The 12,368-nt window shown below is 53.2% G+C and overlaps 5 protein-coding genes across 5 annotated transcripts; 3 read left to right on the top strand and 2 right to left on the bottom strand.

Annotated features, from left to right (window-relative positions):
- Positions 1–1,165: 1,165 nt before the first annotated feature.
- Positions 1,166–2,292, bottom strand: AYO21_01607 (hypothetical protein; the record flags this gene model as incomplete). Its single annotated transcript, XM_022651589.1, has 2 exons — positions 1,166–2,064; positions 2,118–2,292. The coding sequence occupies 2 exons, from the start codon at positions 2,290–2,292 to the stop codon at positions 1,166–1,168; spliced, it is 1,074 nt and encodes a 357-aa protein (XP_022516102.1).
- A 750-nt stretch (positions 2,293–3,042) lies between these two features.
- AYO21_01606 (hypothetical protein) lies at positions 3,043–3,618 on the bottom strand (the record flags this gene model as incomplete). Its single annotated transcript, XM_022651588.1, has 1 exon — positions 3,043–3,618. One exon carries the CDS (start codon positions 3,616–3,618, stop codon positions 3,043–3,045), a length of 576 nt encoding a protein of 191 aa, XP_022516101.1.
- A 1,351-nt stretch (positions 3,619–4,969) lies between these two features.
- Positions 4,970–6,565, top strand: AYO21_01605 (hypothetical protein; the record flags this gene model as incomplete). The annotated part of the gene is made up of 3 exons (XM_022651587.1): positions 4,970–5,184; positions 5,247–5,767; positions 5,844–6,565. The coding sequence occupies 3 exons, from the start codon at positions 4,970–4,972 to the stop codon at positions 6,563–6,565; spliced, it is 1,458 nt and encodes a 485-aa protein (XP_022516100.1).
- A 1,285-nt stretch (positions 6,566–7,850) lies between these two features.
- Positions 7,851–9,231, top strand: AYO21_01604 (hypothetical protein; the record flags this gene model as incomplete). The annotated part of the gene is made up of 2 exons (XM_022651586.1): positions 7,851–8,776; positions 8,877–9,231. The coding sequence occupies 2 exons, from the start codon at positions 7,851–7,853 to the stop codon at positions 9,229–9,231; spliced, it is 1,281 nt and encodes a 426-aa protein (XP_022516099.1).
- A 1,752-nt stretch (positions 9,232–10,983) lies between these two features.
- Positions 10,984–12,098, top strand: AYO21_01603 (hypothetical protein; the record flags this gene model as incomplete). Its single annotated transcript, XM_022651585.1, has 2 exons — positions 10,984–11,987; positions 12,035–12,098. 2 exons carry the CDS (start codon positions 10,984–10,986, stop codon positions 12,096–12,098), a joined length of 1,068 nt encoding a protein of 355 aa, XP_022516098.1.
- Positions 12,099–12,368: the final 270 nt, after the last annotated feature.

Raw genomic sequence — 12,368 nt, 5'->3', positions numbered from 1 at the left:
TAATGCAGCCCGGACGCCACATGTGACAATGTGACAAAGGCAGGCGCCCGTCTGCGTGCCGAGCTCTGGCGCCTGAGGTGTCCCTCTCCCCCTTATCTATGATTGAATGACCCGACAAGGGCGAGCACGAGCACGAGGACAGGGAAATCAATCATTCGTGCAGCTATCATGTCGCTGGTGTTCAGTGATACTCTTTCCAGCTATGTTATCCACCCTCTTGCCCTCGCTCTCGCTCTCGTACGGACGTGTCCTGCTCTCAACATCACTTCGCGGTCTGGGGATCGAAGATACGAGTAGGTAGGCACAAGCCTGCTGAATGCACGAGGTACACCTCGCCGTCCGTCCTGCCGCTTCGATTACAGATTGTGCCATCCGCCGTCATCTGTGCTGAACCGACCGCCACCCCGGCTCAGAAGGTATTGTACATAACGAACCCGCTCGCGCCACGAGTGACGTGTGTCTTTGTCTATAATTCCTCTACGACCTCTACTCGGTACCTTCGACTGTCCGAGGCTCTACCTACCTACCTACTGTATGTAGGGCCAAGCTCCACCGAGTGACTGCGTCGCGACAATGATAACCACCGACCCCCTCGGCGGGGGAATGGCCTGTGTCGCGCCCTGAGTTCTGGATTTGGATTTGAAAAGAGACACATACGTATATTGGTGTGCGCGGGAAGCTGTCAATACCTGGAGCGGATTTCGACTTGTGGACTTGGGCTCTGGCTGTGGCTTGTGGGTAATCTATCTCTTGGGGCGCAAGTGAACGTAGCTGTGGTGAGTGGGTCTCTGGTCAACGCGCTCCAAGTCATACACGAAAGAGAGACAGAGAGGAACGTAAGGAAAGAAACAAAGGGAGTCCATGAGCCCTCAGGTAGCCAAAAGCTCAGCTTGAGATTGAGCGTGGTGATTGCCTCCATCAGCATTCTGTGCCGAGTATATATATATCCTCAACAAAATCCAACGGCATCGGAGGCATCCATCTTAGTCTTAAAAGTCTTAGTATACAAATATCGGCCCGCTAATGATACAAAAGTCATCCGTAAAGTCGTGATGCGAGAGAGATGGAACTAGCATCTCCTCGATTTGCTTTTTTGCTTTCTTGCTTTTTCGCTTTCCAATTTCACATCGCCCAGCTAGCTCAATTCGCTCCAGCTCAGCACAGCTCAGGCCATCCCGGCACCCGCGGCAAGGCTAATTACCAATACCATCGCCACGAAGAGCCCGCCGAGGCTGTCGCGTACGTGGACTGTGCTGGCGCCCGAGCCGCTGGCCAGAGTGACGCTGGCGCTGGCGCTCGGGGTCGTCTGGGCCCCGTCGCTGGGCGATTCTGTCGTCGGGGGTTGGTCCGCTGTCGTCACGGTGGTGATGGTCGAGGGGCCGGCGAGTGTCGAATCTGTCGCGGTGGGTGATGCCGATTCGGTGACGGTGGTGCGGGTCATGGTGGTATCTGGTACGAAAGATGAGTCGGAGGTCGAGGTCGAGGTGGATGTCGTGGACTCTTCTGTTGAAGTGGAAGACGAGGTAGTGGTCGTGGTAGATGTCGTAGACTCGGTCGTCGAGGTGGAGGTCGATGATTCCGTAGTAGTGGAGGAGGTCGTCGTCGTCGTCGTGCTCGATTCCGGCTGCGACGTGTCCTGCACCTGGAACCAGTTCGCCGTGACGGGCTGGCCGATGCCCGCGGCGGCAGCGAACCCGGCCATGTCGAAGCCCAGCCGGGCGTTGGAGTCGGGCGAATCAAAAAAGGACTGGAACGACGACGGGATGCTGAACCCCTTGGGCTGCGAGTACAGCAGCAGCGTGTACCGGTGCGCCTTGTCCCCGGGGGGAGGCGTCGGCGGCGTGTACTCCACGGCCGGCGCGGAGGTGAAGTTCTGTGAATCGCTGCCAAAGTCGAAGAGGACTTCGGACGCGCCGGCCAGGTTGGGCTGGTACCAGTGCAGAAACTGCACGCGCGAGTTGGCATCATTGGGAGAAGTGGCGTCCTGGTCGATCATGAAGATCATAAAGTCCAGCGTTCGGGACGAATCTTCGGGTCCGTTGACAGTGGGGAGTTCGAGGACGTCTTTTATGACATGTTAGTCAACAATAAATCCAGAATGAAGGACAGCTACTTACCATCCCGAGATATCGTCATACCAGGCGGGTTGACGATGGTGGCAGAACTCTGGAAATCGACCCGCAGATTCTCCGAGACCTGGACAGGAAAATCCGGCGCCGATTGAGCGTTTACGATCGCCGCCAGTGCAAATAACAGAAAAGAGCGTGAGGCGTGCATATTAATGACTGACATGATGTAGCGAGCACAAGGCTGTGTGAAAACGACGGAGCGAGGGCTGACTACGCACAAACTGGAAAAAAGGTAAAGATGGAATAAAGATGGAATAAGACACTCTTTCGTCTGTGGACAGGTAGGGCTTTGGGGCCGTCCATTTATTATGTACTTACATACTCCTCAACTTTGAGGCTAGAGCGGTTGATGGAGATCTTGTAGGGGGGTATGAATAAGGTTGCCTTTCGAGACAAGTCCCGTGTTACAGCTCGGTGATGTACCATGCAAGGCTCTGTCGCCGAGGCCTTGGCCTCGACCACGATTGAGTCGGCTAAGATTAGATCGATGCCTTTTGGACTGTTGATAAAAATTGACCATCTCGGCGCGTTGACGGCGGAGTCGGGATGTGTCTTTACTTGGACTTGGCCGGCGTTGGCAGGTCACCTCACTTGAAGAGGTCACGCTGAACATAGGCTCAAGGGCCGACTAATAAAGGAGAAAAGGTGGGCACAGCCACTGGCGAGACGCTCAACTGTCGGAGCTTGAACCATTGCGCGTTTCAAAATTGGGAGGCGAGAGAAGCGCGAAACAAAGGGCGAAATTGGCTTTGGTTTCAGCCCCTGAGGACGCCGCCACCAGCTCTGCGCGAGGCTGGTGAGGCGTTGCACCGCCACAACCGCGTGGAGAAAGCTCTGAAGGCATATGGAAGAGACGAAAGGATGAGCAAAAAAGTATATCGACTCCGAAACATACACCTTTGATATGGAGTAGCTACTCCATTGTCTCTGGCAGATCGAGCCACAGATAGTACACATAGATAGCTGCCTCATATTCATTCCTTCCCCCATAACCGAAATACTCTGGCTTCAGACCACCGAAATCCAATTCATCCTCATCGTATGCCTTCTCCCCAATTCCCAGAAAGAGCAGCTTGCCACCCTCGCACTCACCACCGCCATGCGCCTTGGTCAGGTCCTGGACCAACTTCCACTCCCGCTGAAATCTCTCCACGAAGTTGGGAAAACTGGTGTCATTCTCCCCTGGCGTCGCGGCGCAAATCCAGATCGCCACATCGTTCACCTTCTGGTTGGCAGCAGGTCCGACAGTGAGATCCACGTCGGGCTGGTTCTCTCCCCATAAGGGCACACTGTGGGAGACGACGTAGTCCTGCCTGGGATAATCTTGCCTGACTTGTCTGCACATGCCCTTTGCGAGATGGGCGTAAAGGTCGTATCGAGCCCAACCTCGCCAATCAGCATGGAGCCAGAATGAGGTGATCTTCTCCCAGTTGGAGTCGAGCCAGTTCTGGATCTCGGGGATGACGTCGGGGATGGGATGAATAGCCATTGTCAACTTATTGGGAAAGACCGGGCTTCTGCTTACATGTATAAGAATGAACTGGAAACGGGCAAAGAGGATTTGTGAAGCCAAGCCGCTAGGACTTACAATGACTTCACAAGATGTTCTATCACCGAGTATTATAGAGCCCCAATTCAGCTACAACACTCCTTCACACCACCACCCACTCCCTTCCCAGTACTCTTTACAAGTACATGCCAACGCCAAGATGATCTTCATCCGGCTGGCGCAAGACTTGTCATCGTAGGAATGGTTGCGCCCCGTAGGGTCTAGCGTACACCTCTACCGAGTAGAGTAGCCCGTACTTGCATTGACAAGGAACTCGGTACTCGGGGGGCATTCGTCAGTCTTTGTCACTGCGCCTCATCCTTGAACGCCGCGGGGGAGAGTCCCGCCGCCTGGACCCGATTGACTACTACCTGTACTCGGTAATTACTCACGGATACCCATTGCCCAATCTGGAGTAACTCGGTCCTTGGACACTCAGTCTTAATCGAACGTCCACTCACCTCAAGCCAGTCAGGCACCTGTATTTTCACGCCCTTCTGCCGTGTCTTACCTTGGAATCGATTCAGCCATTGCACTGACGTACTCATATGCCCACAAACGAATGCTGTGGTAGCCGATTACTGCCGATTTAGCCGACTACGACAACAACGCCGTGTCCGGGCACATGGATTGCGGGTGTTGTAAAGGATGGAGAAACGCTCAATGTGCTGATCGGGGAAGGATCAGAAGCCTGCGCATCCTTGCTTCTGCATTGGAACTCCGTCGCCATTGCATAACGCACCTTGGGCCACCTGAGATCCAACCTCGCCTTGGTACAGGCCACGCACCATTGCTGATCCATGGCGAAGAGAGTTAGCCTTGAACTCGAAAAATCAGTAGCCTTGCACAGCCCTAGCTGCGAATTGGAAGATGGTTTCCCTGGCGAGACTAACTAACAGACCATACACACGTCGTCATCTTCTGCGTGTATAAAAGGGGGCTTTCAGTCAGCTCTCGGCACTAAACCGTGATACAGGTGCTCCCACAACAGCTCGACCGCGGAGATAGCCATGATTTTGACGAGATTAGCACACCTTCTCTACCTTGTGGTAGCAGTGTAAGTCGTGTCACGTTGCGAGTTCGGCTCCAAGCAGAAGCTGACAACGCAATTCAGGGTGTCGGCGACGAGACATACGTCTCTTGGGAAAAGACAGTCGCAGGGAGTTGACTACCCGTCAGTACATCTCGGTTTCGGACACAGTCTTGCTTCTTTCCTGCCGCTTCCTGGCTGCAAACTGCCCATATTCGGTGGCTTTGGTCCTAACCCATGAACAGCACCCACAACTTTACCATGCCGATTGATCACTTCCATAATGAATCTCGATACGAACCTCACACCAATGCCACATTTCAACAGTTTTACTGGCTGGACACTACCAACTATGTTCCCGGAGGCCCAGTCATCATCCTGGCCATTGGCGAGGACTCGGCCACAGTTGACTTTGAATGGCTCCAGAAAGGTCTTCTCCATAAGATTGCCAACGCCACGGGAGGGGTTGCGGTCCTGTGGGCTCAAAGGCGAGTGATGTTGGTGGAGTAGGTGAGTTTTGGTATTGACCGTGAGACAGATACTACAGTGGCGGCGACGTTGTTCCCAGTGACCAACCATATACAACTGAAAATCTTCGCTTCCACAGCACTGAGCAAGCCATGGCCGATCTTGCCTACTTTGCCCAACGAGTGAGTTTCCCAGGGCTTGAAGATCGGAACCTCACCGCCTCTACAACCCCATGGATTATCCTGGGAGGATCGTACGGTGGCGCGATATCTGCCTTTACCCGTATCCAGTATCCCGACCTCTTTTGGGGTGGGCTATCATCTTCCGGAGTTACTGTCGCCATCGAGAACAATTGGCAATATTTTGACGTGATACGGCGATACGGGCCTTCGGAATGCGTCAAAAGACAGCAAGAACTGACGAACCTGATGGACAACATCTACGACAGCGGCAACAAGACTGCCTTGTCTGAGCTTTTCAGTGGTTTCAATATTTCCGACGCCACGGAATACCGCGATTTCGCAAATTTTATTACCGGTCCGTTGAATGGCTGGGACCAATTCTGGAATTTCCCACCGGATCCTCTGACCGGTAAGTGTTGACTGCACCAGTCGCAACATCCAGCCTTCCAGTGGCCAGGACTGATTCTTCTCGTGCTCCTCCACAGGCCCGGGCACGTACTGCGGCTTCATTACTTCTAAAGCCAACGCGACAGTGGCGAGCGCGGCTCTTGAGACAACGGCACATTCTCTCCTCGCATATGCTAACAAGACAGCCACTCCTAACGTGACGGATCTCTACTACCCACTCCTAAACTTGTTCTCGTACGTGCAAACCAAGTACAATTTCTGTGCCGGAAAGACAGTGAGCGAGTGTCTGTCCCTGAACAGTCCCGGTGCATTCCAGTGGATCGAATGCACAGAGTACGGATCGTTCGTCACTGGATACACCCCTGGGAGACCAGGGCGCCCAACAGCCCTTCCGCTGATCTCGCGCGCTCTGACGCTAGAGTACTATCTCAACCAATGTCACTCCATCTACAACATCACGTACGACCCACAGCTCCAGCGGTTCAATAAATACGGCGGTTTCAACATGTCCTATCCGCGCCTGGCCCTCTCGACCGGCCAGCTCGATTACTATCGACCGCTCACGCCACTGGCCGAGTTCCTCGAGGATGGGAAGCCCAACCCGCGCGTCAAGGACAATGGCACGGACAGCAATCCGCAAATTGTGATCGAGGGCGGGTACCACGAATGGGATTTCCCGGGCCTGTTGCCCAACGAGACGGACTTTCACATGCCGGCGGTAGTGGTCAGTGCTCAAAACAGAGAGATCGAGGCGGTGAAGCTCTGGCTGCAGGAATGGAATCAGACTCACAAGGTCTGACAGCCAAAAAGGATATTTTGGTTTCAAAGTCCTTTTTTTTTTCTCTCCATGGTTGGGGAGGTTCGCCGCCCTGAGTTTGTGTGGTCAAGGTTTTGGCTAGACACGGTATGATGAGACGATATTGGGCTGACGGTGCAAACAATATCTCTAGTTCAGGTATAAGATGACAAGATGACACCGTTGAGTTTGGTTCTTAAGGAAGCCATGCGGCAGCCGCATGTCCGTCGCCTGCTGCCTTGGCATCACGAAATAAAACGCATTAATCCCTTGTTTTCCTTCTCTTTGGTGTCCCAGTTATTATCAACCTTTCTTGTCACCATCTCCAACCAAGGCAGACGCCCCAGCTCAAGTGCGCCTCTTCGAAACATGTGCACGCCGAGTCTACCAACACCAGCAGCCAGCACGGCACCTGCATTTTCTCCTTCGACCTCTAGGACCGCACCGGCCGGCTGGGATGACCCCGAGACGTGCTGGGCCTTTTCAGTTAGGCGCCAAAAGAAGGGTTGATGAAGGACTGGTGTAGCCGCCACTGCTGCGGACGAGCTTATTAACCAAGGATTCATGAGCTTGTCAATACAGGCGATAGAACACAAGGATAATCTTTTCGGTCCGAGGAGAGTATGAGAGTGTTGACGGAATACTGATGATGGCTAATTCAGCCAGGTGTGTCAATCATGCGTCTAGGGGTATATGGCCGCCGTCGGAACTATCAAGCCCATGCTAGATCGCGGATAGGCCACGCACCTTTATGAAGTTCAACTGACATACTAACGCTATCTGGCAGGTTGCAAGATGCAAGGCTCTCCAGGTACCATCCACGAAAGTAACCTCCCGGACAATAAAGAAAGGCCATCTTCTCAGTGCTGATCCCTCTCATAAAGCAGCTGCTCCTATCGACTTATCATTCAAGCTGGTCTGCCTGCCTATGTCGGTGATGACAACAGCCCCCTAGCCAGAGGCTGGCTGGCTGGCTGGTTGCATGTCTGGTCTGGATGAGCATGTTTTCTCAAGACCATGGACTCGAGCTAACAAGGCTTAGCAGAGCACATAGGGGGAAAGTAATCTTGCTCACTCGGTAGATGCTAGCAAAGTACGAGTCCGCAAAGTGTGTTCCATCTCGAAATGGCCCTTTAATCGGGGTGCAGGGCTGACGTCTGTACTCAGTCCAGAGGTGCCTATGCTCTAATCAACAAAACCATCCAATTTGCCTCTTCTTTGTCTATCATCCCTCCTATCCACCCAATGCCAATTTCTTAAGAATACAGACCGAATGTGCCAAAAAAAGATGTTTGAACACATCCTCGCAATCTTTGTCTGGTGTTGTGCACTCGCCGCCACCGCCGCCACCGCTGAGGAGACGGAGAAGAGCATTCTCGAGACAATCAAGAGCACTCCCGAACTATCCAGCTTGGCCGCCCGTCTCGACGAGTTCCCATCCTTTACGTCGCTGCTGGAGAGAGAGCAGATAACGCTGCTCGCGCCGGACAATGCCGCGTTGAGCGCGACCGCGGAAAACATCACAACAGAGTCGTTCTGGCAATACCACGTCCTCGACGGCTCATTTCCCACCTTCCCCACGAATTGGACGCGATATCTTCCCAGCATGCTACAGGTCGACGGGTCTACCGAGTTCGTGGTCGCGCAGACATCGCTACTCAGCGGCACCACGACATTCTGGTCCGGCGCGCAGAGGACGTCGTACACAACGGGAAATGTGACGAGCTGCAGTAACGGCGTGATCCACGTCATCCAGCGCGCGCTGGCACTTCCCCGGAATTTCAGTTCGACATACGCGCAGAGCGTCTTGATCAAGAATCCCTCCCCGTTTTCTACCACTAACACGAGTGGTGCTGTTGTGGAGGACGTCAACGTCAACGTCGTCAAGAACGGATCGATCGAGATCAAGTCGATCGACTCCCTCTCCGGCATCACCGTCTTCCTGCCCATCACCTACGCGTTCCAGGCCATCGGCTCCGTCGCGAGTACCTGGACCCTGGAGGAGTTGCGGCGGATCATGTCCTACCACGTCGTCGACGAGGTTCTGACGCCCGACGCCAAGGGTAATCTCCCTCGTGGGGAGTACTCGACGCTCGAGACCTCGAAACAAGTGGTAATCTCCAGCGTTGGAGATGTCCAGTTCGTCAACAGTGCCAGGATCGTGGGCAAGTATAACTGGGTGTTTGAGGGGGGCACAATATACACGATTTTCGGGTAAGTTCTTACTTAAAAAGAGATGACAATTGCCACCTTTCTCTCTTTTTTTTTTTTTCTTCTTCTTTTCCAAACCAGCCGAGGCTGAGACATACGCCAGCGTGCTGAATCCTGACAACACCACCGTGGCCCCCAACGCCAGCGACTCGGGCGTTGCATTCGCGGGCGCCTCCTTCACCACCGACGTGTCCTTCCCAATAACATCTACATCTTCCACCAACTCATCCTCGTCGTCGTCTGGCGGTCTCTCGATCGGAGCCAAGGCCGCCATCGGCGTGGGGGCTGTTGTGTTCGCCATCATCGCAACACTCCTGGGATTCTGGATTTTCCACCGGGGGTGCTCAAGACAGCGCGCTTCCATTAAATATGAGGACGGCGGGTACCAGCTCTCCGACATGAGCATGTCTCAAAAGAACCTGACGTCTCACCCAGGAACCATAGGGCGAGGGGTTTGATAGTCCCGCCCACTGATGATCTCTGATACGTTCCGTGTCGCTCAAAGGCAGGAATCTAACCAGCGCTGCCAAGGTCAAAGAGTGCCATTTCCCACCGAGGGAGTGTATGTATAATATCAGCAGTGAAGATGACGAGACGTGGACTGGCCTTGCAAACCATGCGCGATAGTCGTAGAACCAGCAGTGAGCATGTTTCCAAGAACCACGAATGGACCATTCAAGTTGCACATTTCCGATTTTGTCCAGGGGTTGCGGGTCACAGAGCCCAAATTCGGGATAGGCTGGTCGACCACCCCACACGGCATCAGAGAGAAAATGTGCTCTCCCATCTCCTCTACTTTGCGCCTGACGTTTGATGTCCCAGGGGCCTGGACTGCAGGATTCGGATAGGGATAGACTGGCAGACGATGCGCCATTCGTTCATTCACTCACGCCCGTCTCTGGCGATCGTGGCCAACTTCAACGGGGAAAGCGGAGTGAGTGAGCGAACCGGTCAGTCTGCTAACGTGGCCGTAGGATATAAAATCTACTCGCATAACGGAGCAGGGGGGTGGAGAAGCTCCAAGAGTGATTGTTTCAGGGTCAGGGTTCGGAACTAGATAGTCATAGACAAGCACTCGTCCGTGTTTAACGGCGTCGCTCATATCGCATGGTCTGTTCATTCGAGTTGAAGCAGTGGACCTCCTTGTCCTTCTGCTGAGCCAGTCCTGAAAGAATAGGGGCTATGTCTAGTCCCGTAATACTAATCTTTCGATATTGCGGAGTTTGTCCGTTGGTCGTAGGTGGTCCGACCAAATCTGGTTGTACGTTTTCAAGCAAAACGTGACGGTAAATTGGTATCAACACCATAGTCTCAACGGGGAAGGATTGGGACAGAACGCGATCATCTGTGGCTAGTCATCTTCTTAGCAGAAGCTAGTTGTTGACAACCTTGACACCATCAGACCTCTCTTTAGGTGCTTGAATATCAGAACAGAAATATGGGTGCGACCAACAGTGGCTACTACCTATAGAAGGGAGGTAGCAGTGATTCGACACCACTGAGAATTCCTCTGAACTTGCTCGGGATCACTCCCGCTTGGGGGGTAAAGGTTCGGCTCAAGAGATTCAGATGTTTGTCCCCTAACATACCGTATGAATAGGCAAATGCGCGTTGCCATTCTCCTCAAGTGGCATACGCCAATGGTTTCGAAGTCGTAAAGTCGTGACAAACAAAGATGATACTGAGGCCATTCTCGATACTATCTTTCGTATGGGGGTCATGTTGGGCTATGTGATGGCCTCGATCCCAATGGCATTTGTCGAGAATTCTACGAAGGCGCAGGACGCGATCGTAAATAAGAGAGAAGGGTCGCCATTGCACGGTAGAAAAGAGGCTTCCCACATTGTCTGCGATGGAGGCACAAAAGTTGTACTCGCATATTTTGCTCAAATACTGCTGAAGAACGGTGCTTGATACATGTTGAAAGTCAGAAAATGGCCGAGTGAGTGAAGGCGCCGGCCACGTGCCTGCCAAGCCATGTAATGATTGTCGAGACCCGTGCGACCATGACGATCATTGGACATGACATGCCTCGAGGGCTCCATGAGATTCGAAAGTTTCGGGTCTCATTGTTGACAAGGCACCAAAGATACCACGATACCAAGGCATCTACCGTACTTTGTCCACTTGTTCATTTCTCCTGAATTGTGCTCTCCAAATCTAACAAAATGGTATGTCTCGCTGCTTCTCTCCGATCACAGGCTGCTAACATGTCTCAGTCTCTCTCCGACTCCAAAAAGCGTCTGGCGCTGTCAATAATAGACTTCCTGTCCACCTCTCTCAAAGATGGCACTCTCACGGCCGACGATGCCGACAACATTGAGATTGCCAGCAACTGCATCGCAGAAGCATTCAAGGTCGATCCCTCCGACAAGGCTGCCGTCTCCGAAGCCGTCGGTTCTCAGTCCTTGCTCAACATCTTCTCGGTCTACGAGAAACTGCAGGGAAAAGCTCCCCCCACCGAAAGTCAAGCCCCTCCTCCGCAGCCAGCGACCTCGCAGGCGATAAACCCCGAAGCAGAGAAGCTCAAGAGTGCGGGCAACGCGGCTATGCAACAGAAAGACTACAAGACCGCGATTGAAAAATACACCCAGGCCATCTCCTTCGCTCCTACAAATCCTATCTACCTCTCCAACCGTGCCGCCGCCTATTCTGCAAGTGGCGATCATGCTTCCGCAGTGAAGGACGCCGAACTCGCCGTGGCTGCAGATCCCAAATACACAAAGGCTTGGTCAAGGCTAGGACTGGCGAGATTCGCCATGGGCGATGCCAAAGGAAGTGTTGAGGCCTACCAGCAGGGCATCGACTTTGAAGGAAATGGAGGCAGTGAGGCCATGAGGAAAGGTCTGGAGACTGCAAAGAAGGAACTGGCTCGTATGGAAGCAGAGGAACAGAAGATACCTGAAGATGAGGTTGACGATGCTGCGGGTGACACCCGTGGTGGAGGCGGAATGCCGGATCTCGCCAGTCTAGCAGGAATGTTCGGTGGTGGTGGTCGTGGAGGGGGTGGTATGCCTGACCTGTCCAGCATAATGAGCAATCCCATGTTCGCATCTATGGCGCAGAACATCATGCGCAACCCTGAGGCTCTCAGTGGTATCATGAACAACCCGACATTGCAGAATCTGGTGAACAATCGCCGAGAAGGTGGAGGTGGTATGCCTGACATGAGCCAAATTCAACAAATGATGCAGGACCCTCAACTCGCAAACCTGTGAGTAGATCCCGAAGAATATTGAAGACTTTTGCTGACAGCTACAGTGCGCAACAGTTTATGGGTGGAGGTGCCGGCAGCGCTGGTGCTGGGCGGGGTGGTCAACGATGAACTGGAGGGAGATGATGTGCTCTGTGACATAGGTAATACGAAGGAATGATATGTCAAACACGACGACGATAGCATGCCGCATATTGAATGCCGATACAATGTGACAATTTGAGAATTTCTTCGTGTGGTGTTTGGAAGCTCGATTCAGTTTCGCCGAGGGGTTTTTCTAAGCGCCATTCTGAGCTCCTCTGAATCTTTTGCGCGATAGCATCCTCCAAGGCGCATTATCGGCTGACACCTGACACTTGGTTGGGTATATCCTCATGTGAG

Source organism: Fonsecaea monophora, assembly GCF_001642475.1.
Source record: "Fonsecaea monophora strain CBS 269.37 chromosome Unknown Scaff6, whole genome shotgun sequence".
NCBI lineage: Eukaryota > Fungi > Ascomycota > Eurotiomycetes > Chaetothyriales > Herpotrichiellaceae > Fonsecaea > Fonsecaea monophora.
Note: the sequence above shows the minus strand (reverse complement) of the source record. Positions and strands in the feature narration are given on the sequence as shown.